At 43.7% G+C, this 24924-nt stretch overlaps 1 protein-coding gene across 12 annotated transcripts in view; it reads left to right on the forward strand.

Moving 5' to 3' along the window:
* The window catches only part of ACSL1 (acyl-CoA synthetase long chain family member 1), a 64857-nt gene that overhangs the window by 19505 nt on the left and 20428 nt on the right, over positions 1-24924 (forward strand). For all 12 annotated transcript variants that reach the window (XM_044760477.2, XM_014839506.3, XM_070500014.1 and 9 more), the window contains 6 exons: positions 1402-1628; positions 14503-14617; positions 18630-18694; positions 21553-21654; positions 23987-24086; positions 24301-24479. In XM_044760477.2, the coding sequence (XP_044616412.1) occupies positions 1434-1628; positions 14503-14617; positions 18630-18694; positions 21553-21654; positions 23987-24086; positions 24301-24479 (756 nt within the window). In that variant the 5' untranslated portion in view covers positions 1402-1433. The remainder of the gene's footprint in view (positions 1-1401; positions 1629-14502; positions 14618-18629; positions 18695-21552; positions 21655-23986; positions 24087-24300; positions 24480-24924) is intronic.

Here is a 24924-nt window from a genome sequence, read left to right on the forward strand (position 1 = left end):
AACACTTGATATTCTGCTACTCTGTAAAAAAAAATACAATAACATAGATAGAAATTTCAAGAGGATTTCTGTATTTGAAAAAAGAAACTTATTTTCAGTTTTGTGACCTAGCTGTTTAAAAGAACATATCATAAGTAGCTCACAAATACCATCTGAAGTTATAGCTAAAATATTAACACCTAGTGGATTTCCAGGAAGTTTTTGAGAAAAGTCTTTCAGATCATTTACTGTTATTTCCTTCCCTTTCCTGCCAAATGTACTTTAGAGCAATTATTCATTGATAATTTTCCAGTTTAGAATTATTCTCATTATCTGCATATTTTTATACTGATGTGTATATAAGTTGTCTATAACATTCAATTTAGGGTTTTCATATACATTGGGTTGTCCATCTGATTTTCGTCTGTGTGTTTTGGCTTCTTAGTTTTGTTCTTTTAAACTCCTTGTAGTCAGCACTGTTTTTTTTATTACCTCTGTACCTTACTGTTCTGCACGCAGGACTCATCAGAGAGTATTGGTAGAGGAAATAGTAGTAATACCCAGCATTTATTGAGCAATTTTTGGTGCCTCATACCATTCTGAGCTCTTTATGTGAATCATTTAGTCGTCCTAAAAGCTCAACGAGATAGATACTATTTTCATCTCCATTTATAGATGAGGAAACTGAGGCACAGAGACGCCAGAATCATATCGCTGATAAGCTGGGGAGGCGGGATTTAGCAGTGGAATCTGGGATCTTGAATACTATTCTATACTTTTGCTCAAATACCACGCTGCAGTCTCTCTCTCGATATTTGGTGGTTGGCTTAAAGTTTATGTGCACCAATTTATTATTATATTTTAGCTGTCAGATCTTGAGGACCGTAAGGAATTATTTTATCAGAATAGCCAACTACGGTTTCCCCTGCATTTATATTGTTGCTTTTATGGTACAAAGAGGATGGGGAAGGTGAGAGACACTGAAATTTAGGTTGGTCTCTTTCACCAGTTGGGGAGCTTGTTCTGAGATTTGTTGGAAGAAATGGAAACTAATGGCCGTGAGATGGTTTGGGTCTGCATGGGCCTCTTCATTAGCCGTGATAATGAGAGTCGAGTGCATTTGATTAGATGGAAGAGAATAGGGATAGAGTATGAGCATTTTATGGCAAGAATTCCTCATGAGTAAAATCTTTTTCATGTGGTTGGTGAAGACTTTACATAAGATGATAGAAGTAGAATGAATTCCTCAAGTGTTTTTAGAAAAATGAAATCTGACAGCCAGGAAGAGACCTGGCCCATTGGACTGTGGGTTTAATGCCTTGATGGGTCAGCCAGCCATTGAGTTAGATGATTGGCCTTTGGGAATTGTAGAGAGGAGTCCCACCTCCCTGGAATGAACGTGGCATTTTTCTCTTCTCACAGAATTCAGCCTCGGGAACCACCAACACAGGACCATGGAAGCCCACGAGTTGTTCCAGTATTTTCGGATGCCGGAGCTGGCTGACTTCAGACAGTACGTTCGTACTCTTCCCACCAACACGCTCATGGGCGTTGGAGCTTTTGCAGCCCTGACCACTTTCTGGTACGCCACGAGGCCCAAAGCCCTGAGGCCACCGTGTGACCTCTCCATGCAGTCGGTGGAAGTGCCGGTAAGTGGGGGAGCTGACCTGCCATGTGGGTTTTCTCAGTGTTTCCTCAGATTCATTAAGCCCCATTGAGTTATATATTGATCACAATGACAATCGCAGTCAAATATTTGCTCGCCAGGGCAATTTGTAAGCCGAAATGTGCTCAACCAACAGAAGTTTGTGGATAATAAATGGAAGTAGAGGCCAAAATATAGGGCAGAGGTACAGATGAGGTGGCATTGGTTGGTCAATGTGGGTTTACCTGTCACACAGAGGTTCATTTCAGAAATCACATTGAGCCTCTCCCCTGTGCTAGGCATTGCAATAGGCCCAGAAGATTCCGTGAGGGGAAAGGACAGGCACAGAGTCCTGTTCTCGCAGGGCTTGTGTTCCAGCAGAGAAGAGAGTTATAGAAAGAAGGATTTCGCTTGTGGTGTGTCTGATGCCTGGAACACATCCCCCAGCTGTTGAAAAGGACTCTCGGATTTCAAATAGGATGACGCTAGACTAGGAACTTGCCAGAATCACATGGCCATAGAATTTAGGATAGGACTTGGAGGAACAAGGACATTCAAGAGGCGTCTAAGGTTGAGCCGTTCAGGGCCATGGTTGCATATAACTTAGAGAAAGTAAAGGTCATGCTCCCACTGGTATGAAAATTAAACCGGAGCATATGTTCCACAATTGGGGCTTACTAGCTGGGGTGGCATGGGGAAATCTAGAGACCCTTCCGGAAAGACTCTTCGTTCTCTTGTTCTACCTTCCTTCCCGTTGGCGTCTCTTTTCAAGGTTAGTAAAAAAACATGAGTGGTTGATGAAGAAGCCAAGTTCTGAATGGTTCTCTGACTTCTCACCTACTCTCTGCTTTGGAATTTCTTGCTTTCCCCTACCTAAGTCCCAATTAATTTTCAGTATTTATTGCTTTCAACATGTGTGAAGAGGAATATTGGGAAATGCAGAATTGCCTCATTTGCTGCACTTAGATGTAGTGTGAAAGGTCTGGCCCTGTCCCCCCGCTGATGGCCTCAGGAGGAGAATGTGCCCTTCCAAATAGAGCCCTGGCCTCGTTAATAGCTTTTGGTTATTTATAGGGTTTTAGTTCTTTGTGACAATTTCTTGGATTCACTAATGTGAAACTCTTAAAATATATAAAAAGATATGTCAGTCTCATTCATGCCAAAATGTAAAAATAGAATGACTGAACTACTGCTGAGGAAAGTTGGCTTAATGCTTCATTTCTGTTTAGAAGGTAAACCTAATATTTCACGTCAGCTAATTATATACCAATAATGAGAAGAGTTTAATTTTTTCTAATAGATATATGTGAGTAGCATTGCCATCGGTACAAAAAGAGTACTTGGCAAGTGTAGATCTAAGATATTTATAATTTAGCTGTAACTATAAAAAAGGCCTAGTTCTTATTGTATGAGAAATTGTGGAGGCACCTACAATATGATTTTTAAGTTCCAGCTTAGCATAAAGTCCTTGAGCCTTATTAAAATAATCATATATGTTCTCTGTAGAACAATTTAAAACTACAGATAAGCAGAAAGAAAGTTAAAATTTGTAATTCCCCGACCTTGTATAGAGGTTTCCTGATTTTTCTCTTTGCTTATAGAAATAGATTTCACTCTGATTTTCAGAATTTGTAGGTCTTAGGACCGGATACAAAATTTGCTTTGCATTTCTAAAAAACTTAAAATATCGAATTTAAGATTAGCATGGAGTTGTAATGCGTAGTAATTATAGATACTTTTATATGGCCGGGATCATCATTCGGATTTCTGTGGCAGAAAGAGGACCTGAATTCACTCCATTGAGTATTAATCAGGAGCCTATATCTGGCACTCTTGCCACGGCTGATCGCCAGAATAAAATATTGTTGCTTTGTTCCTACTTTGAAAACAAGTACGTAATGGCATTTGCCAGTCCCCACCCACGCTCCCCCTCTGATTTCGCATACGGGGTGTTTTTCACCCTCCTGCTCCCATAAACTTTACATGGATATTAAATTGAGAAGAATCTGCCCTATTTGGTTTGGCTGCAACTCATCACTACCCACACTGGCTGTTTCCCGGCCACAGTTTTTTTAAAGCAGCAGCGCAGAGATTCTTATAAGTTACAGCTTATAAACTTTCCTTTCATAAATCAGGGCCGTCGGGCTGGCCCTGTGGCTGAGTGGTTAGAGTACCATGTGCTCTGCTTTGGCTGCCCGGGGTTCATGGGTTTGGATCCTGGGTGTGGACCCACTCCACTCATCAGCCATGCTGTGGAGGCATTCCACATACAGAATGGAGGAAGTTTGGCTCAAATGTTAGCTCAGGGCTAATCTTCCTCAAGCAAAAAAAAAAAAAAGAGGATTGGCAACAGTTGTTAGCTCAGGGCAAATCTTCCTCACCAAAAATAAATAAATAATAAATCAAAGTCTTGAAGAGGATGTTAGCACTCATCCTATGTACCTGTGCAGGAAAGGCAGTGAACACATATGCTGTAGAATGGGACAGAGAAGCTGACGTTAGGAACGACATCTGTAAAGTCTTTCTTACATTTCTGAGCATGGTTTGATCAGGACCCTATTTAGAGAGCTGTGTCCCTGTGTTGGCAGTTACAACTTACCAACAACCTGCAACAGCGACCCGCAGGCTGGCCGGCCTTTCCCTACGTGTCAGGGAAGAACTTCCATCTTCCAAAGGTTTCGTCCGCTGCTGCTCCGTAACTCTGAGCAGGAGATAGAAACAAATTTTTGTGTGTCTTTTTATTTTTTTAATCACTTTTGCAAGTGATGTGCAAGTTTCTGGTTTGGGCTAATCTCAGCCTGTTCTCTGAGATGGAGATCCGCATGTCCGCTAATGAAGATGATCTTTACTGGAGTGACTGGAAACCTTTTGGGACCAGTCAGGGCTCAGACCTCGGTGGTTGCAGTTAAGGGACACAGGAGAGCATGTTGGGGCCTGAAGGGTCCAGAGAGGCAGAGAGATGTGGCAGAGGCTGGACTTGGCCCCTCTGCTGAGACCAGGCAGCCTTGGGAGAGGTCACCTGACTTTTCTGACCTTCAGATTCCTCATCTGGAACACAGAAGTGACAGTCCTTTCCCCGCTCGGTGTTGTTAAGAGGACTGTATAGATATATGCAGAGTGGCTGCCTGGACCATAGTAAGTATTCAGTAAATGTTAGTTTTCTTCTTCTGTAAAGATCTCCTTTTTTAACTCTCACATTTTATGCATGAGAACACAACTGGGGTCCAGAGAGGTGAAATTAGATCATACACTTAGTGGAAGATCTAGAACTCTGTTACGCTGCCTTCATTACAGTAGTTGAAAGATATGTATTATAACTAGGACACTGTGGGGGGGGGGGGGGAGGATAAATAGGGACCATAAGGAAAATTTGGGTCTGTCTAGATAAATTTGAAGAGTCAGTGCCTAGAGCTTCTGAACCCAGGAGCAGGCTCTTCTGGAAATGGATATGCGGGCAAAGGAGTCTAAAAGTAGTGGTGGAAATTGAAGTAGGAAAAGGGACAGGTGGGAGATGGAGTCTGAGATCCACATATAGGGTGGATGTAGGACCAGAAACTGTCAAGGATGGAGTGGCGGTGAGGACCAGGGGAGGAGGGCATAGAGCTCTTAAAACGTGGGCAGCAGCAGCAGCAAAAGCTGATTTCTGGTAAGTTTCTGGCTTTCTTCATCCTCTACCCCTGAACCAGGCGGGACGTAGACAAGATCAGAGCTTGGTGCTGATGGGGTTGTAGGACCTACCAGAGTTTGAGGGATTTAGGCAACAAACCATTACAAAGTATAGATGAGAAGCGCTGTAATTGCTGAAGGGGGTGGTAGAAAGAATGTGTGAATTTCTCTAATTGACAAGAGATGTCATGTGGGCATTGAGATGGCTTATTTCTCAAATTAGGTTAGAAAGATTTTTGACAACTCTCACTGGATTGTAAAGTACTTAAAGGAAAACCCAAGTTATCTGTTTTGTTTTTTAAACATCAGAGAAGGCAATCAATTGTAGCAAGTAAAAACTTTTATCCAGTCCTTAGCGTTTCGAAGACATCATCTTAAGATTATCAGACTTTAGATTAAACTTTACCTCTGGTAACTAAACCAGTTAGTCTAACGGATTCACTGTTTGGGCTTGTTTCTGGACCTTGGTTCTAGCATGGGTTATACCTTTTAATAGGCCGATCCCGTTCTTTGAGTATCCCATCTTGTCTCCAAGTTGGGTGACTTGTTTCCACCCCAAATAATCCTCATGACATTCAGGTCGTGTGCTGGCTAGATGACCCTTTCCGTGAATGGTTGAGATTTAAACATCCATATGTTGGGATATATATGATTAGCAACTTGCCTTAGCATTGTAATCCTGTGCTCCAGAAAGTCCGATGTGGAGGATGTGACACCTGGATTTAATTCTCCATAAGTCACAGAGAGTAGTTATCAGGCATTCATTTGGCCAGTACTTGAGCATCTGCCACATAATGGGCACAATACAGGCAGGAGGAGGCTGCTGCCCTTCAGGAGCTTACACAAGCCAGCAGGAAGGACTGCTGAGGACTCCTTCCGTCCCTGGCAGAGGACAAAGGCCATCCTTAAACTAAGAGTAATCCAAGGACTTGTTTTCATGCCATGAAACCGTGGTTCATTCTCAAGTGGGAATTTGAAAGAAACAAACTAAATGTAACATATCCAGCCTATGGAAGCAATGCTCAATAAATAGCATAGTTTTAAAATTCGAAAGTCACAGTCCACTGGAGGCCTTCTCAATGCCATGGCTTGCCTGGACAAACCTCAGACCTCCTAGCTCACGTGCACACCTCAGCAAGGACTAGCATCCTTAGTCCACGTTTAGAGGGAGCGAATGGAGACTGGTACTGAGTAGGAGTTTCCCATGTGGGTTAACCCATGTGGTTAGTGGAATCACTCATTTTACACCCGTGTGTGTGTGGAAAGACTTGCTTGAAAACTGGCTCAAGCAGTTTCTGCAAGAGAAGAGAGCGGGTCGTTGATTCATAAGTTTTTATGGAGACTCGCAGTGGACTTGTGGAGACCAAGTCCAGCCTATGGGGGTAATGACGGTGGAAAAATCAAGAATGGTGATGCCCAAAAAAAGTTGAACTCATAGAGTGAGTTGCCCTGGGCTGGAGGGTGGAGGAAGCAGGGAGAGTTTGGTAAAAGGGTACAGACTTTGAGCTGTCAGATGAGTGAGCTCTGAGGATCTAATGTGTAACATGGTAACTATGGTTGAACACTGTGTTGTGTAATTGAAATTTGCTAAGAGTAGAACTTTAGTGTTTTTACCAAAAAAAAAAAGGGTAAATATGTGAAGTGATGGATGTGTTTATAATTAACTCAGTGGCGGCAGTTTTTTCACAGTGTTTTATGTGTGTATCAAATCATGTTATACACTTTACATCTGTTACATTGTTGTCAGTTTTATTCAATAAAGTGGAAGGAAAACAAAGAATGGCGATGCCTTTCTGAACTTGAATGGCCAGGGCTGACTCAGAGCAGGGGCGCTGTTGTGGAGTTGGGCAGGGTCAGACACGGCTCTGAGGCAGAAGGGTAGGGACGAGCCTGGGTGGAAGCTGCTAGGGCAGAGTGGGAAGCGAGTTGTCCAGGAAGGGCAGGTGCGGTCACACGGTGAAGCCCTCACTCCTCTGACACCAGCCGAGTGGGTCTGTGGAAGGAGTGCAACAGGGGGGCATTAGACTAACTAGTTTGAACCGGGTGGGAGGTAGCAGGTCAACACTAAGAGGAAGGGGGAGATATTAGGAACAGTCTAGTTGTTTCTGCAGTGATTTGTACAAATAAACATAAACATAAACAAAATTCTCATCTCATCAACCTCAGAACAGTCGACTAGAAGTGCATGTGAGACTCTGGAAGAATCTCTTGGTTTGGTGCTCTGGCTTCCTATGTGTCAATAACCCTTAGGTAAATCCTGTCTGTTTTTAGGCATTCACTTTCATTTACTTACCGTTTGTAATTGCAGGTTCCTACTCACTGTTCCCCACGGCCTGTTCTTTCCTGATTGCAAAATAATTGTGATTCTGGTCAAACAGAGATGTGTGCCGAGATCTGCCTTCCAGTCCCACCTCTGGCTGCTCGGTGCTATGGTACTCAGAGAATTTTCAGACATGTTTTCCTGAAGGGTGACGCTATCTGAGGGCATCGTCAGCAAGCAGCCCCAGCAGTTGGGGCAATGGGGGTGGGATGGAGAGAATGTATTTGGAGGGGGGTGTTCTTATTGAGAAATGTTATTCTGGGAGTATGTAAGCATCCACATTTTCATACCACAGGTAATTTTAGCACCTTTTCTAAAACTTAATCAGCTTCTTAATAACAAACAATGAAAAACCTTGCTAACTTAATTTTTCTTATGAGACTCACATTATAGGAAACTTAACTGAGTTCCTCTGTGGCATTAGACTTGCCTGCTAACTCCATAGTGCCTAGTGATGCGGACGAGGTGTTAGAAGTGTCAGAGCTGATAATGGCAGTGGGGGTTGGGTGGGTGTGCTGCAGGATGAGGGGTGGGCATTGCAGAGAACCGAGGCAGACTTTCTGATCTTTGCACCAAGACCTGCCCACAGAAGTATGAAATAGCTGCCTTTAGGAATTCAGAGAAAGAACGGTGATTGTTTTAGGGGAAGAAAAAATTTCTGGGTCCCCTTTAACTGGGAAGAAAAAGCTCAAGTTGACTATATAGGAATATAGTCAAGCAGGTCGGAAAACACAATTTGATTTTGTACAAATGATGCCACTTCTCACAGGCTTCATTAAGCAGGGAACATGTGTACACATAAGTGACAGAAATGTGTGCTGTAGTATTTATTTAAATCAAAAAATAGCCTCCCCTGGAGCTAGCCTGGTAGCATAGTGGTTAAGTTCGCACACTTCACTTTAGCAGCCTGGGGTTCGCCAGTTCGCATCCTGGGCACAGACCTACACACCACTCATCAAGCCATGCTGTGGTGGCATCCTGCGTACAAAGTAGAGGAAGACTGGCACAGATGTTAGCTCAGGGTCAATCTTCCTCACCAAAAAAGAAAAAAAAAAAAGGCTGCCCCAAGCAGGGTCAACTTGTGCCAAGTGGAAAATGACAAATGGAAGCTTTCTGAACCTCTTACCAAAAATCCCGGCTTTACATCAGTGTCTAAAAGACTGACAAAGAGTAAGGAATAGAGACTGGTTCCCGTCACATGAGTCAGAAGTGAAGCCGAATGCCTCGCATAGTCCAAAGGGCAGGCAGGAAGGGATGCAATAGGCAGGCTTGTTTTGCTGGAACAATGTGTGTTTGGGGAATTTGGATTTTGTGACTGTAAACTTTCTTCCCTTTCCCCGAGGTGGGAGGGTGTGATTTTCCCTTCTGTGGTTGGCTGACTTGTTCTGGTGAGATGATTGCAATGTGTTCGTTTAGTACTCTGTCGGCCTCCCACACCCCTTAAGCAAATCCTCCAATTGGGATAGCGAGGCATTCAGGAAGTTGGAAACTGGAGGAGGAACTAGGCATGAAAAGGAAAAAGGCTGTGAGGATCAGAGGAGAGTGTTGAAGAACCAAAAAACCCAGTCGGGCACCGGTGATCTGGGCCCCGTCTTCTAAAAGATGAAGATGAATGACATGTGGGCAAGTTTGAAGCTGCTTGTGAACCACACAGCAAATCTCCTAATGTTCCTGGATGTCCCTTGGAGCTGGGTTTAAAGCTTGGCTCCACCACATTTTAGATGTGGGACCGAGACTTGAGGACCTTCCTCTCCGTCTGTTTTCTCATCTGCAAGGTCGCTGGCCTGCAGCAGGCGCTCAGTAACTGTTCCCGCACCTTCCATCTTCCCTGAGCTCAGGTGACGACACCCAGCTCTGATCATTACTATGATGCTTCTGCCCTCTCTTTGCTTACTTGAGTGTAAAGGATTTCGGGAATTAGCTAGTTAAATGGTGAGCATGAATAGTGAACCTACAGGTTCATTGTTACCTGTGACATCTACAGGCCAGCATAATGGGGGAGTCTAGGTGTTTTTTAAATATCCTGTCCATTGTCGTTCAGAAAATATGGTTGGGAGGGTCACCTATCGGCTGGCCTTTAAAGGCCCTAGTTTGCTCTGTTAAAGATCTGCTGTGGCCGGATGTGAGAATTGATGGCCAGAGAGCTTCTCTTAGAGGCACTGGATGGAAAAGTCATTTTGTGCCTGTTTATATAAAGAAGAAGTTAACGGTGCTCTGGGCAGGGTAAGATGCATGTTAAAATGTAAGTGTTGGGAGGAATGTATTTCACATGGAGGATATTGGATAGAGGGGGAAAAAAGTCATTTCTATCCCCCTAGGACTGTGGTTTCCACCTGCTGCTTTTCCCCCTAGAGTTGAATTTAACATTAACATCCAGCCAAGTCTTCAACAGTCTTGCTGGAAATGACTCAGTTCTCCTCCCCCTCTCTCTGCTCTCTCTTCCTCCCCCTCCTCCCTCTCTCCTTGTCTCCCTTCCTCTTCCTGCCTCCCCCCATCCCTCTCCATGGAGAGAATAAACAAATGTTGGTAACAGTGTGCGTGGTTGACCGTTATGGCCTGTAGGTATCCATTTCTAGAGATGAATGAGACCACAGTTTATAAAGCTTGGGTCTGTCTATCCCCAAGAAATCTTCTGAGATGGAATTTGCTTTTGCATTTAGATATGGGAGTGGCACAGAATTACTTTCACTGTCAAGTGTTCCTTTTTGTCAAATATTGGCAGGAGTTCTAGTCTTGGGAACCACTGATACGCAGATGTTTGCTGTCCTCCTGCCCTTACTGCCCCCAAGGGGAAATTGAGCTTTTACTTCCTAATGAGCCCATGTGGGGAGACTGACCTCCCGAGGAACCTAGCCTGAATAGATGCTGCAGAATGTACTCGTGACCACTGGTTGGCTGTGTAGTGGGTTTGACTCGCCATCGCTTTTATTTTTTCAAACTGGGAAAACTACGTAACTGCATTAAAGAAGAGTACAGCAGAAGCAATAAAAGACACTGAATCCTCCCAGACTCAGTCTTATGGACTAGTTTCCTGCACATTCGACTGGGATGTCTGCTTAGCTCTCCCTGTTTCTTGAGCACAACTGAAACCCCCATCTCCACCCTCAATTGGTAGGTGGTAGCAGAAGTCCAGAAAGGCCAAATTTTTTTTGAAAATAATAAAGTATTTTTTCATTTAAGTAGATGTTCCTAGAAATATCCGCACGTACTTGAATAACCCCAAAATTAAATGCCCTGCTTTTGAAATGGCTCGATTTTGTAGCACGTAGAGACATCGTGAGCTCCGGTTGTGATAGCCGTGCTTGCCAGCACGCGGGGTGCAGTCCCTTGCCTTCGCGGCTGTAACTGAGGTCGCCAACACCCCGTGTTTACATAGAGCATTTTTGTTCAAGAGGATGGTAACACGTCCGCACGTCAAAAACGATGATTCTGGTTCTTTATGGGAATGTGTGATCATTTCATACAGCGACAGATTTCAAAGCACCAATCTTGTTGCTTAGTGGCGTCCACTGCCATTTCGTTCAGCCTCCTTTCTTGAAATCACAGTGTGCCTTACCCTTAAGTGACAGTGTGACTTTTTACTCAGTTTCACCTCTGCCTTACGCTGGTGTACCTTTTTGGCATAGAGCACATTTACTGCCTCATCTTCAAACTTTTGCTGATTATTCTAATTGCTAATTAGAATAATAATAAATATCTTGTTCTCAGGTTACTTTGTCAACATGATGGCTTTATCTGGGATATAGTGAACTTCTTTAACTTTGATTTGGCTGTTTTACCTTCCTGTTTCTCAAAGTCCTGATAATTATATACCACCAAAAAATTAACCTAAGAATTATTTAGTTAAAAGTTTGTTATTAAATTAAACTCTTGAGCAGTGATTCCCAAAATAAGAATTGGGAAATTGACTTACTATCTTGAAGGGATGTGGTCTCCATATATCCAAAGTAAACTTAATCTCTTTTCTCAAACCTGGCCCCAATCCCTGGTCTTCTATTTTTGATAACATGGAGCTGCTGTCTTCTCAGCCTTGCCACTCTCCCCTCCTTTTCTTCTAAGTCCAATTACTTGCCAAATCCTGCCCATTAGCACTTAGTGCATCCAACATCACCATTCTCCCCATTCCCACTTGCCGCTGCCCTAGTCCAAGCCCATATAAGTTGGTTTCTCTCTAGAAGATCTATTCTGTCCTCTGCTCACACTCCTGGTAGATCTCTTTCTAAAGCATTACCCCGATCTTCACCACTTCTCTACTGGGGACGCTAATGTGGTTCTCACGCACGCGTGCACCAGAATCCCCTGAAGGGCTTGCTAAAACAGCCTGCTGCATCTCACCCCTACGGTTTCTGCTTCAGTAGGTCTGGTGTAGGGCTGGCTAATTTGCTTTCCTTACGAGGGCCGCGTGTTCCCCTGACCATCCTTTGGGGACCTCGGCTCCAGGGTGAACTTGTGCTCCTTAGAGTCTAGGCCTGTTCGTGTCTGTTCATTCTGACTTCCGCCATGCTCTTCTGCTCCGCTAGTGCTCCTTGGAGTCCCTCTGGTCATGTAAGGATAAGACTCTGGCTCCTTCAGAAGAAGCTCTGTGTCTTAGTCACCTGATTCCCATCTACCCATTGACAGCTGTGGGCACTTCTCAGCAGAATGCATGGGGAGGGCGATATTGCTTTTGCAGATATCCCACTGAGTAATACCATGAATGAGTGAGTGTCATGATGAGAGGGGTAGAAGGCACATCCTTAGCAGAGTCATGAGGACCTCCCTGTGGCCCCTGGGCTGCCTGCGCCTCCAGACCGTGTTGACAGGCAGAGTGGATGGGGCCAGCGGCCAGGAGGCGGTTATTTACAGCAGCCGTGTCTTCTTCACTGGGCACACCTCTTACTTTCCTTAGCTTTTTCCTCCTTCCCATTTTCTGTCACTCAGTCGCCTCCCCTTTCTCTTCCTACCTTAGCCATGATGCCCTGGGTCTTTCTGGTGGCTTCCCAGGTTGAAGAGGCTTCTGAATCTTACCATAAAGCCACAAAGTTGCTTCTGAATTTTAATCGGAATATTTGCTGGAGAAGTTATAGGCTAAGAAGGACTGGCATTGTACTTAGAGCATGTTATAGGGTGTCTGAGTAATATTCTACATGATCATTTTTTACAGGAAAGTTCTTGTTTAACGAAAAATAACCCTGGATATGGACACACGGTATCTCCATGTTACAGAAAAGAAAACAGACTCAGAGATTAAGTAATAATAAAGCATGATTCTCAACTGAAGAGATTTTTCCACCTTTATGCAAACGAATAACATCTTTGCTTTAAAAGTAGCATGTTTAGTTAATAATTATGTTTAGAATCGTAGCTACAGTGTTAGGTAGTTTCCGCCAAGATAGACGAGACTGATGATTAGAATATATGTTAGAGTAATGTTTACTCCAGAAAACTATTAGCGGTTTTAGGAGTTAACCACACAAATGTAGCACAGAGTAGATATTGCAAGAATGTATATAAATGTATAAGCATAGGAAAAAGTCTGGAAGGAACTCACTAAACTGATAATAAGGGCTAGTCATTTTTTTCCTTGATACACTTCTGGACTATTAAATTTTTTTAAAGTATATAAATGATAACTTGGGGTGGTGGAAGACAGAAGAGGTCATGTGGGAGGAGGGGTGAAGGATTCTAATTTAAAAAAAAATAGAAGAAGAAAAAGAATCTATCACAACGTATCTGCAGTCATTACCTTAGAAAGGGTCCCCACCGCAGTTCCTCCCCTGGAATATGTCCCAGCTGCCCGTCCGCTCTGCCTGGCCAGACTGTCTAGTCTCTGAGACCCAGCCCTGTGCCCGCTCCTTCATGAAGCCTTTCCTGTATTCTTTCTTCAGACCTCAAGCCAGAAAAAATCCATCCTACTTTTGAACAGTCCTTTCTTGTGGGAGCAGAAGTTCTTGTATCGTAGTCTCATTTCCCTGAGAAAGTCTTTCCTGATGTTTGCAATGTGAAGGCCCCTCTCTGAAATTAAAAAAAAAAATTGTTGGCTCTGACATCGTAGTAGCACAGCTTTTATTTATCAGTCTCTAAAGAGTGCTTAGGGGTTGTGTGGATATCTGGTCCCCTTGTAGCAGCTCTGTGGATCTGAGGGCTCAGCAGCTCACAGGCTGAGAATCACGTACTACTTGTTAAGATGACTACTGCTGCTAGTTAGGCGTTCTTGTGCACAGCCAGTGTACTTACAAAGCCGACAAATGAAGACAGCTGAGAGAAGGATGCCCAGTGATGTCAGAGCTGTGATCCTGTCAGTGCTGCGCATCACACTTTTAAAGAGGAGTCTGCACGCTCACACATTTTGTGGCTGATGATCGTAACTATTAGATGCTATATGAGAAACTGAAGTTTCCTAACAGATTATAGTGCAGTTGGCAAAGAGATACAACAGTGGAACTAACCTTAAAAGAATATAGATAACACTATGGCAGTAGAACTGAATGGTGTGTCGTTTCCACAAGAGCTGACTCAAAATCAGTCGATGGCAGCCGTGTGAGCATTGTCACAGTGTGTGGTGGTGGCTAGTTTCCAGTTCTCCTCCTGTTCTCTTCAGCCTTGTCTGGCAGGACCAGTGCTTATAGGTCTGTGAACCTCTTTCTCTTTTCCTCACTTGTTTCCTTCGCCCAGGGACCGTTTGACAGACATTCGGTCCTGGCCTTGCTTCTCAGAAGCCTGCACTTGTCTCCAGGTGAATGACTGACATTAGCGCACCAGCATGTCCTGTGCTTCAATCCATTCAACCAACGCCCACAGGGCAGCTACTCCAGAGGGGCCCCTGGAGGGGATTGTGGGCATGCACGTCAAGCTTTTTCTTTTTAACGCTTTCTTCTAACATGCTTGTCTGTCTGTCTGTCTTTTTCCATAGGGTAGTGATGGCGCTCGGAGATCCACCCTCCTTGATAGTGACAAGCCCTTGGTGTATTTCTACGATGACGTCACAACGGTATATGAAGTTTTCCTGAGGGGTATACAGGTGTCAAGTAAGCATTTTACTGAATTTGTGTGACTAACGCTTAGTGGTTTTCATTCAGAAAGGGTGGTCCTTCTGCAGAAAGGCATATTACTCACATCTTTCACCTACTTCATATTGTTCAAGTGTCTCTGTCTCCGGCCATAACTTCTCCAGAGTGAGTCCGCAAGCACACTAGCCTTCTAGATGTTGCCCATGGCAAAGGGGGTTCCGTGGCCCCGTGTTCTTCAGCATGTCCTGTGTTTTATGCAGAGTCACAGATCCATTAGCTCATTATGGGCTCTGACTTTTCCTGCAGTCAACAGACCTGTTTAATTGGGCTCAAGCCAACATTTTTCAAACTTACTTGACCGTGAGACCCATATTTTGAGAAATAAACGCTGGCATCAAGGAAGCTGTGTTCCATCAGAGACAGTCTGGGAATGTTGGCTCCTGGACTACCCTTAATTACTAACGATGGCATAGGAGGCCCGGGACACCGAGCTCCTGCCTTCCTTTCCAGCCTCTCCCTTCCAGGCTCCATGTGTGCTGCCCTCAGGTCACACTGAACTTCCTGCAAAGCCATGACCCCTCTCCTCTCTCAAAACCCCATACCTTTGTGCCCCTTTTTTTTTCTCCTGATCATAAAGCCTTTTCTTTCCTAGCACCAGCCCAGGGTGCTTGACACATTCTTACTAATCTTGTAAAACTCATATTGCCTTTCCCCTTTTCTAGAAAACCTTCCCTGTCTATTGTTTTCATCCCCTGCCTCCACGTGAGGCATTTCCCAGCATTTTGTCCCTATTTCTGTATCAGCCCCTTCAGGGGACAGAGGCGTTTACCTGCCCTTCTCCCACTGGCTGGCTCTCCATGAACAGGGCAGCCATCTCTCCTCTCAGCACTGACACAGGGCCTGGCACACAGCAGGTGCTCATGAATGTACCCTCAACGATGGAGAGAGTCCCGTCTGCTTTTTCACGCCCCACTTTTTGTTTTCCCTTCTTTGTTTTTGCCTCTTCCCAGTTCCTCTCTAGAGATGGTCTTTGGGCTCCATGCTTTGTTATTTAGATCTTTTAGTGATTAGCTTTTATTTTTGCCACTGCTAGCTAGATTTTAATCTCTTTATGGTCAGGAACTGTGTGCTGTTGTCCTCTCTGTCCCCCACGATATGTTGCATGTAATCTGTGCTCAAGAAGTACCCATCGTTCTTACTTGATACTAGTAAAACTGGATTGCTTGGCTCAGTGGGTTCACCCCAATATTCCTGTAGCAGATTCATTAAGCCCCGCTGTCAAGAGAAAGCGAATTTACTTCTGTATTATTTAATTTATGAACTTCCTCAAAGATAGTGTCAGGATTTGTCTGTGATAGTAAATATCCATAAGGTAGAGCAGCCTAACATAAGGCCACAAGAAAATGTTTATATATATATGTATATAATATAAATATATATGTATATGTATCTATATACATATATATGTAGATATATTCTTTACCCCTCCCTCAAAGCATGTATATGTATAAACGTATATGCATTTTTTCCAGTGTTAGCAGAAGGTGGGATTCATCAAGGATTATGATGACTTACATCATACTTCTGATTCTCCCCTGATCTTAAGATAAATCCTGTAACTTTTTGGGGGTTGGTCACTTTCTCTACTTGGAAAATGAAGGTCTTGAATGAATGTTTCAGAGAAGTTGAAGAAAAATAAGTTCACGCTTCTTAACCTCTGCTGATTGAAGGGAACAGCTCTGTGGGTTAGTTTTTTCTTCCTTTTTTTTTTTTTTCCCAGAGGAGCTTTTTATTCTAAACTTTCATTTTCCTAGGCTACTGTAAGATTCAATTTCTCTAGGAGAGCAAAAACCAGCATCTGGATAAGGTAGTTAGGAGTTTGTTGAATGACAGGAGAAGCCAGCCTAGAGGTTTGAAACCTAGTGTTTTAGAATTGTACCTAGGAAGCCATTGATAAAGAGTGAGGTCTCTGTCGGTGCTTCGCATCCCTACGTGCACTTTAGTGTCGTCTGGGGAGCTTTTAAAAAATGCTGAGTCTCGGGCCCCATCCCTGTCCAATTGCATCAAAAATTTTGTTAGTAGGTCTTGAGTGTAGTATATTTTGTCAGGTTCCCCAGGTGAGCCTGGGGGTTGACCTCACTGTTTAGAGCAGGACCCTGTAAACTTTTTCTGTAAAGGGCCAGAGAGTAAATATGTTAGGCTTTTGGGGCTGTATGGTCTCTGCTAGAATGCCTCACTGCAGTCTTAGATCATAGGTAAGTGAATGAGTGAGGCTGTGTTCCGGTCAAACTGTGTTTACAAAAATAGGCTGCAGGCCTGATCTGACCCCTGGCTGTAGATTGCTAATGCCTGGTCTTGAAGAATAAAGTAGCATTAGTTCGTAGGGTGAGTGTGTTTTTTTTCCATTTGAAAACAACTTCTGATGGAACTTGTCATGTTCAGTCTTTATTCCAGGCCCTGTGAATTGAAAAGGGTCTGAGAATAAGGCCCTCTGTGGCTCCTTTCTGTTTTCCACAGGCACCCTTTAGAGACAGCCAAGAAGTCGGTGTGAAGGAGTGGGTTTGTCCAGCCTGGGTCCTCCCCCTCCTCATGATGGGTTCTTGAATCCACCTTTGTGTCACATTTCTCTTGTCTAGGGTGTAACTCTGTGTAATAGGCCCAGGCTTGTCAGGGCCCTAGATGGGGCCATGCTCTGCTTTCCCTCCCACTCCCTCCAGGTCCCCAAACCAAATCTGAACACCTAACTCACACTCAAACCTAGAATGGTGAGGCCAGATGTGTTGTGTCCTCAAAACAGAAATGCAAATGCTCCATTCAGGTGGGAGATAACCAAACATCCAACTTCAGATGTCCCTGTAGAAGGAGCCATGCAGGCCCCATGTAACACGGAGCTGACGGAGTGACCGTGTTTCTAGTTAGGAAATATTCTTGGATGTGGTCAACTCTGATCATCTGAACATGACAGCTTGTGTTTCAGGTGGATATGGCTTTTTCTTTCAACAGCTACCAACTGAGCTTAAAGTTAGCTTGGGATTGATCTGTAGAAAGAAACTTGTACAGTTCCAAATATAAATGATTTGGAGCTATCAATATTACTATGCTAGCCCTTAGCGTGAATAATTATTATAGCTTTTCTTTCCTTCTACTTATTCGGTACCTAAATTGGAATCAGGACGCATCCTGATATTTTGTAACTTTTGCTTTCATGAATGCCCCCTTATTTTCCATCATTTTGCATCTTATCTTCCTTTTTGTTTCTCTGTAGTCAAGACTTCACCCATGTCGGATGGGTGAAATAGGTGAAGGGTGTTAAGAAGTACAAACTCCCAGTTACAAAATGAATAAGTCGTGAGGATGTAATGTGCAGCATAGGGAATTTAGTCAATGATACTGTGGTAAGTTTGTATGGTAAAAATCATTACTAGACTTGTCATGGTGATCATTTCGCAATGTATATAAATGTCAAATCACTATGTTGTACACTTGAAACTGATATAATATTATATGTCAAATACACTTCAATGAAAAAAATAAGACTTCACCCATGTAATTAGAATTCCAGGTGATTCTTGTTACCTTTGGTTATCAGAATTTGGGCACTTAAAAATTATATTTTCCATTTCACATTCTGAGTTAGGATGCTTTAAGCTTTTTTAGAAATTTTGAAGGATACCTCTTCTGAAAACCTATGCTAGGATCTCTTTACCACTCAGGGTATGACTTCTTTCTAACCCAATAGGGTATTGAAGAAGAATTGACAAATTGAGCGTCCTTAAAAATTGTATTTGCTTTATCTCCTCTCATTTTCCTCCTTTCCTGCCCCATTTAAGAAACAAAATAGAAATAAGTAAACAAAAAATCAGACCGAACCCCAGGAAGAAAACTGATTTCCAATCTGAACTCACTGTTTCTAACCTGACGACCTCTGGAGTCTAGCTGATGCTTTGTAGAAGGAGATGGGATGAAAATTATAATATTGATGCATGTTGAGCCCATCCTTTGTTTTTTCATGTTTTCTCTCTTTTTTTAGATAATGGCCATTGTTTGGGCTCTCGGAAGCCGAACCAACCCTATGAGTGGCTTTCATACAAACAGGTGAGCTTTCTGTCTCTATGAACTCCTCTTGCAAGCTGTAGTGCTTAAATATGTCCGTTTTTGCAGCCATTGGATGTTAGGGCAGGAAGATTTCTACCAAGTATATGTGCTGGACCAGCTCAGAGCTTCACGATAAGCATACAGCATCCAAATGGAGAAATTTTACACAAAGATTTGGGAACAACTAGTTAAATCATTTACCTGGTGGTTCAAAGCACTTTCCTTTGGAGCTGATGTAATGCATTGTGGAGTATAGTATAATTTTTAAGATAAAATCTAGAAATGTGCTTCAAGTGGGTGACTCTTCTCCTGGACACCATGCGGGGGTAGGGTTACTTCTCTCTGCCTTAAGGGGTACTAGAAAAGTTTAGAAGCTCCAGTCTAGTGTAACCCTCTCATTTTATAGATGAGGAAAACATGCCCCAGGAAGGGATGGGACTCACTCAAGGTCACAGCTGGTTAGTGGCAGAACCAGGACCAGAAGTGAGGTCCCCGCCATCTGTTGGAGTGCTCTTCATTGCATCACACTGATCCTGACCAACATGGGACTGGTGTGACATTTAACCCCAGGGCAGCCACGGAGAGGAGCACAGATGTTCAGAGATGACACCTGTGTTCTGTATAAACACAACGGAAGCTGGGGTGTGGGTGTTTCTTCTCTGGTCACTCTGCAGTCCCAATTGGTCCACGGCTACAACAGTTGAAATAGTAATTTGGGAATGGCAGATAGCAGAGCAGGCAGACATTGCTTTTTATTTTTATGATGATTACAACAAAGCTGGGTGCCCCTGCTCTCCTCAGTCTCAGTAGTACCCAGGACATTCAGGAGCAGCTGGAATTGTCAGCTTGGCTGCCTTCTGTTCCCAGCGCAGCTGTCCAGGAAACAGCTCCTGCCCTGGGACAGGTAGTCCTGGTGGTGTTCATGAATACACAGGAACTTCCTCCTCCTGTGTTTCGTGTGAAGGGTGCTCTCAGCAGTTGGTGTGTTCTGGGTGTGTATGTGGGGGAAGTTGTCGTGAGGAGCCACGGAGCCAGCTTGGGAACAATGCTCACTGGTACTCCCTAGCTTGAAACCGATGTTTTCTTCCCTTCCCTCATCTGAAGATCAATGACGTGCAGAAAGCTTTGCTTGGGCGTCTCTCTCTCTCTTTCTCAGAGCTTAGCATACCTTGCTTGTATTGTAGAAGGAGCGAAGGGCTGTAACCCAGGTGACCAGAGAGATTTTCACTGTTTTTATTTTGCCTTACCAGAGCCAAACACTAGTGTCCCATCCAAATAGTCGTTCTCAAGATCTCTCATTGTCACAAGTGGGGCACAAACTCTTGATGTGTGTTGGCCATTTAAGATTGCACGATGGTACTTCTCACAGTAATATATTCCTCTGTTATTCTGTTGTATGTTCACCGGAAGAGAGAAGATGCAGCCCTTGCAGATTGGAGTTTTCAAGGCAGATTGAAAATCCTTGGGTTTTCTGAGGGTGTTAATCTGTATATTGTACATTTTAGTCAGAGGCTGGTGAAGATACAAAACTGGACTTGACTGGAGCCCACCGTGGACTTGTACATTTAAATCTTTTTTTTTTTCCACTGGCTCAATGCTTCTGACCTTTGGGGGCTAGCAACCCCTTTGAGGTGTTTTGAAGAAAGATAGAGATCTTCTTTCTAGAGATAAATACGTATCTATTATCCTAGTGAGCGCTGCAGGCATTTCCCAGGTTCTCATCCCTTAAATGCAAGCAAGAATTGTGAAACAGTACAGGGGGTATGAAAGTAATCAGCATATTCATGTTTTTCTTGCTCTTGCCTCACCAGTGTCAGCTCTCCTTCCCATGGGCACAGCAAGGGATGGCACTATGTGCCACAACCAACAGGGTTCTGGAGCAGGAATAGGTGTGGCTTCATTTCCTGAGGGCGTGGGTGTGAATTAAAAGTGCTCTTGAGGATCCACCAACTGAAAATGAAGAAAAGAATGCCAAATTTTAAGATTCAAAAAAATTTTTTTTAGTTAATTTGAGGTAGGAATGGGGAGAGAATGGGGACAGGTTTATAGTCCTGCCTAATTTTTCTGAATCTACCTACTTTTGCTTAGTTGTAATAATGGTACGCATTTTTGTCCTTATTTATTTTACTTAAAATTGTCACAGATATTCTAAGTTTGATAGGGTTTTCATAATTGTAATGTTTACTAGCTATATAGCATTTCTCAGAGATTTACCACTGTATATTGAACCCCCCCCCCAAGTCGTTGGTCTTTTTTCCCCTAGCATTTTGTGATTTTAGATAATTTTGAAATATATACCTTTGTACGTTAAGTTTTTTAAAACCTCCTTCTAAGGTTGAATTATTTCCTAAGAGTAAGATTCGAATTGTAGAGCCTAATGATAAGAGCTGGTGCTTATTTTTTTAAACGTCTCCCCAAACTTGCTATTTCTGTGTTTATACCAAATGACAAGTTTTGGCTGCTCTGCTACTCTTTATAAATACAAAAAAAAAAAAAAAAACCCACTATGTCCTTGTATTGCTTTTATAATTTTGTAAGATTTTATAAAACTAAAGTATAAAATAGGAATGTGTGGGAAACCCTGACATACAATCATCTATGACCCGCCACTTTTGAGATGAGATTCACTTGCATTTCCGAAGGACCGTATTGATCAGTTCTCTTAAAAGTGAATTCTGATGAGGAAATCCTTGTATTTTACGAAAACGTGGCACTCCAGGAGCACCTGTTTGCTCCCGCTCTCCTTCTCTGTGCGGTGCTGCCTGCTGGCTGAGATGCTGGACTCGGCCGTCGCCCAGCAAGCTTTGTTCCTTGACTTGGGCCTGATGCTCTTCCTGGTTCTTTCTTCCCCATTGCAGGTTGCCGAAATGTCAGAGTCTGTGGGGTCGGCGCTGATCCAGAAGGGCTTCAAGGCTGGCCCAGAGACGTTCGTTGGCATCTTTGCCCAGAACAGACCGGAGGTACTAACCACTGGGCCCCGACCGTACGTGGTTTTGAGAGTTCTCAGCTCTAAGAGCTGGTCAGAGTTCACCCCTCCTGCTGCTGGAGACCAGATCTGTGATCTGATATCTACTGAGAATATGACTTTGTGTTACACCTTAGAAAGTGACACATGTGAAACCCCAAACCAGAGCCTCCTTAGCCTTTAGGTAGAAAAAAAAAAAAAAATCACTTTTTTTTTCTGATTATTGGTTTTTGTTTTTTTAAGATCAGGTCCCCAGCCAAAAACTAACAAAGGAGTTATTAGAACAAATGACTAATGAAGAAGTCTTCTCGCTTTAAGGACTACTTCTGTGATTAGAAACATAGCATTAATCAATTATAGAGAAACTTGGATGCATTGCTGTCGGTAGCAAACTCTTATCTTTTCTTTCTGAAAAGTTTGAGCTTTTCCTCTGCTCGGGTTACCAAGTTTAAAATACCATGGGCGACAAGGAAAGTGCCTCACTGAGAGCCAGCCTTATTTTAGACACGCAGTCTGCTGCTTGGCTGTCTAGGCTCATGCATGTGGCTTCTATAAACCATTGAATTAAAGTGAATTTACATGAGAAGCTCTTTTGGAGTATTGCTTACAATGTTAGTGAACAAACTGATGGCGTAGCTGGCTTGGGAAATTTCAAGCACCAGGCTTGAAGAACTGGTTCTTAGATCTACTGGTGTCCAAGAGTCATATTGGTTTGATCCCTGTGCTACTGACTGTTTTACAAATTAGCATGGTTTCTTAGCGTTTTATGGACTGTTAAGGGAAAAACAGCATTTTCCACAGGTGGACCATGACTAGGTTCATGAAATTGAGTTTCTTTCATTTTAAGTGAAACCCACTCAAATGAACACATTCAAAATGTGTTTGAATGTGTTGTTTTAGCAGGATTTTTATAAGGAATCTTTAACTAGGATGCATATTCCTTACTTCACGGAGTAGGCACCCTCCTATATTTATCAATTAGTTCAGTAAATGTTTATTGAGTGCCTACGGTATGCCAGGCACCATGAGACACCAAAGCACGACAGTGACTTGAATCTCCTTTGGGAGGTACCACGTTAGAGAAGACAGGCCCATAAGCTGATACATTCTCTGTAACGGGGTAGGTGTGGAGACAGGGCAGAAGGATTGTGGGATCTCAGTCAAGGAGGACTTCCTGGAGGTGGCATCTGAGTGGAGTCTTGAAGGACATGAGGGTGGGGAAGCCAAGGGAATGTCAGGAACAACCTCATGTTTGCATCTGGCAACATGTTTGTGTTGGGGAATGAAGCATTTTACTGTGGTAGAGCTTGGAGTGGCAGGACGAGGGGCAGGGAAGAGAGACCACATGTGCCCCATGTACCCTAATAAGGAGCTTGGACCTGACCTCTGCATTCTAGTTTGAAATTGGTTCCAGGAAAAAAAAAAAAGGAGGATGGTTCCAGGTGAAGTGAATGTGGGTGGACTGTGCTCCCTTCCCATGGCAGCTGTGCCTTTATCTGTGTCTGGAGGAGTTCTGCACAAGGCTTGCCAGCTGCAGCTGGAGGTGATGGGCGCTGCTGAGGCCAGCCCCATTTGCCCTGTAGGCAAAGGAGTCACTATGTGGCTGATGAGTTTAGGAACAAGATGACCTCTAACCCAGTTACACTATCACTTCTTTCCTTTATCATTTTTCTGGGGAGATTTTCCCAGAACAATTTTCCTGTTAGGCAAGTGTGTCTCTCCTTCTCCTACTCCCGGGCAGTATTGCACACTGCCACCAGGTCGAGCTTCCTCAGACCACACACCGAGAAGTCCTCAGTGGCTGTGCATTGCCTGCAGAATAGAGCTAGGCTCCTCTAGCCAGGGGCTTGCTCCGGCCCACCTCTCCAGCCTTGCCATTCCCTGCTGGAACATCCACGTCAGCCACATGGCTCCCTGACCCCCTTCCTGCTTTCAATTGGATAGTCCCTGCTATTGGCGTCTCCTTGTCTTTCTCTTCCATCTGTCCAAAATCTGCTGCTCCTGCAAAGGGCAAGCTCAGTTTCCTCCCCGACGAAGGTGGTCCGTTGTGGGCTCGGTCATCTCTGAGTCAGTCACTCTCTTGTATTGTTAATTCTCTTTTCACATATTTGCCTCAATTCTTCAGGCAAATTGCACTTTCCATTTGAGAACGGCACAAGCGTTCCCCTCATGGGAGTCCCTCATGGTGCCAGGCACATATCAGTAGATACACACGTGTTAATTTTGCTGCATCCAGTGTTTCCACTTTGAATCTAGAGTATCACTCTCCTTGGAGTGGTTCTATGATGACACCTCGTTCTCTCCCCCTGACTTTTCTCTTTGTTTAGTGGGTCATCATTGAACAAGGATGCTTTGCATATTCATTGGTGGTTGTCCCCCTCTATGATACCCTGGGAACCGAAGCAATCACCTACATAGTCAACAAAGGTACGTCTACAGCCTTTGGGTGGCTGTTGGCCTAGTTATTGGTTAGATCCAGTGACTTTCCACTTGCTTCTGTTTGATTTGATAGGGATTTTATATTTAAATGCACCTTTCCATTCAAAGAATGTAGTCCTTAAAATAACCTGGTGTTGGATCTTATACACTCAAGCTTTTAAAATCCTGGAGCTTCTTCCTCATTGTGTCTCTTTATTTCCAGTTGAACTCTCTCTGGTTTTTGTTGACAAGCCAGACAAGGCCAACCTCTTATTAGAAGGTGTCGAAAATAAGTTAACACCAGGCCTTAAAATCATAGTTCTCATGGACTCCTTTGACGTTGATCTGTTGGAACGAGGCAAGAAGTGTGGGGTGGAGATCCTCAGCTTCAAGGCAATGGAGGTGAGTCATTCTACCCTGCCCACTTCTTTGGAGGGTTTCCCTGAGGTCGTTTTGGCTCAAATGTGGTATCTAGAGCAACCGTGAATCCCAACTCTGGCCCGCAGTCTCAGCAACCTGTAAAAGGTGCAGAGCAGAAATTCCTGTCTCATGACTGGAAAGAAGTATGCCCACTGTCAATCCATCACCTCTTATGGGAAGAACTCTCACAGCGTGAGTGGCAGCACGCACGTATTTATTCTAGAGTACTGACAAGCCATGCCAATAAATGCCAGCAATGTGAATTTCAGATTCGGGTGGAGATTGAAGTTTGTATGTCATCTTTAGGCTTTGATGGCTTCTGCTTAGTGATTTGTCTCTAAAATGGAGCCAGATAGAGAAATCAGCCTCATTATTCTTTTTCCCAGGTTGCTTTTGTAGAGTCCTGGTAAATTTCCAGCATAGATGT

The sequence above is a fragment of the Equus asinus genome, chromosome 27 (assembly GCF_041296235.1).
Source record: "Equus asinus isolate D_3611 breed Donkey chromosome 27, EquAss-T2T_v2, whole genome shotgun sequence".
NCBI lineage: Eukaryota > Metazoa > Chordata > Mammalia > Perissodactyla > Equidae > Equus > Equus asinus.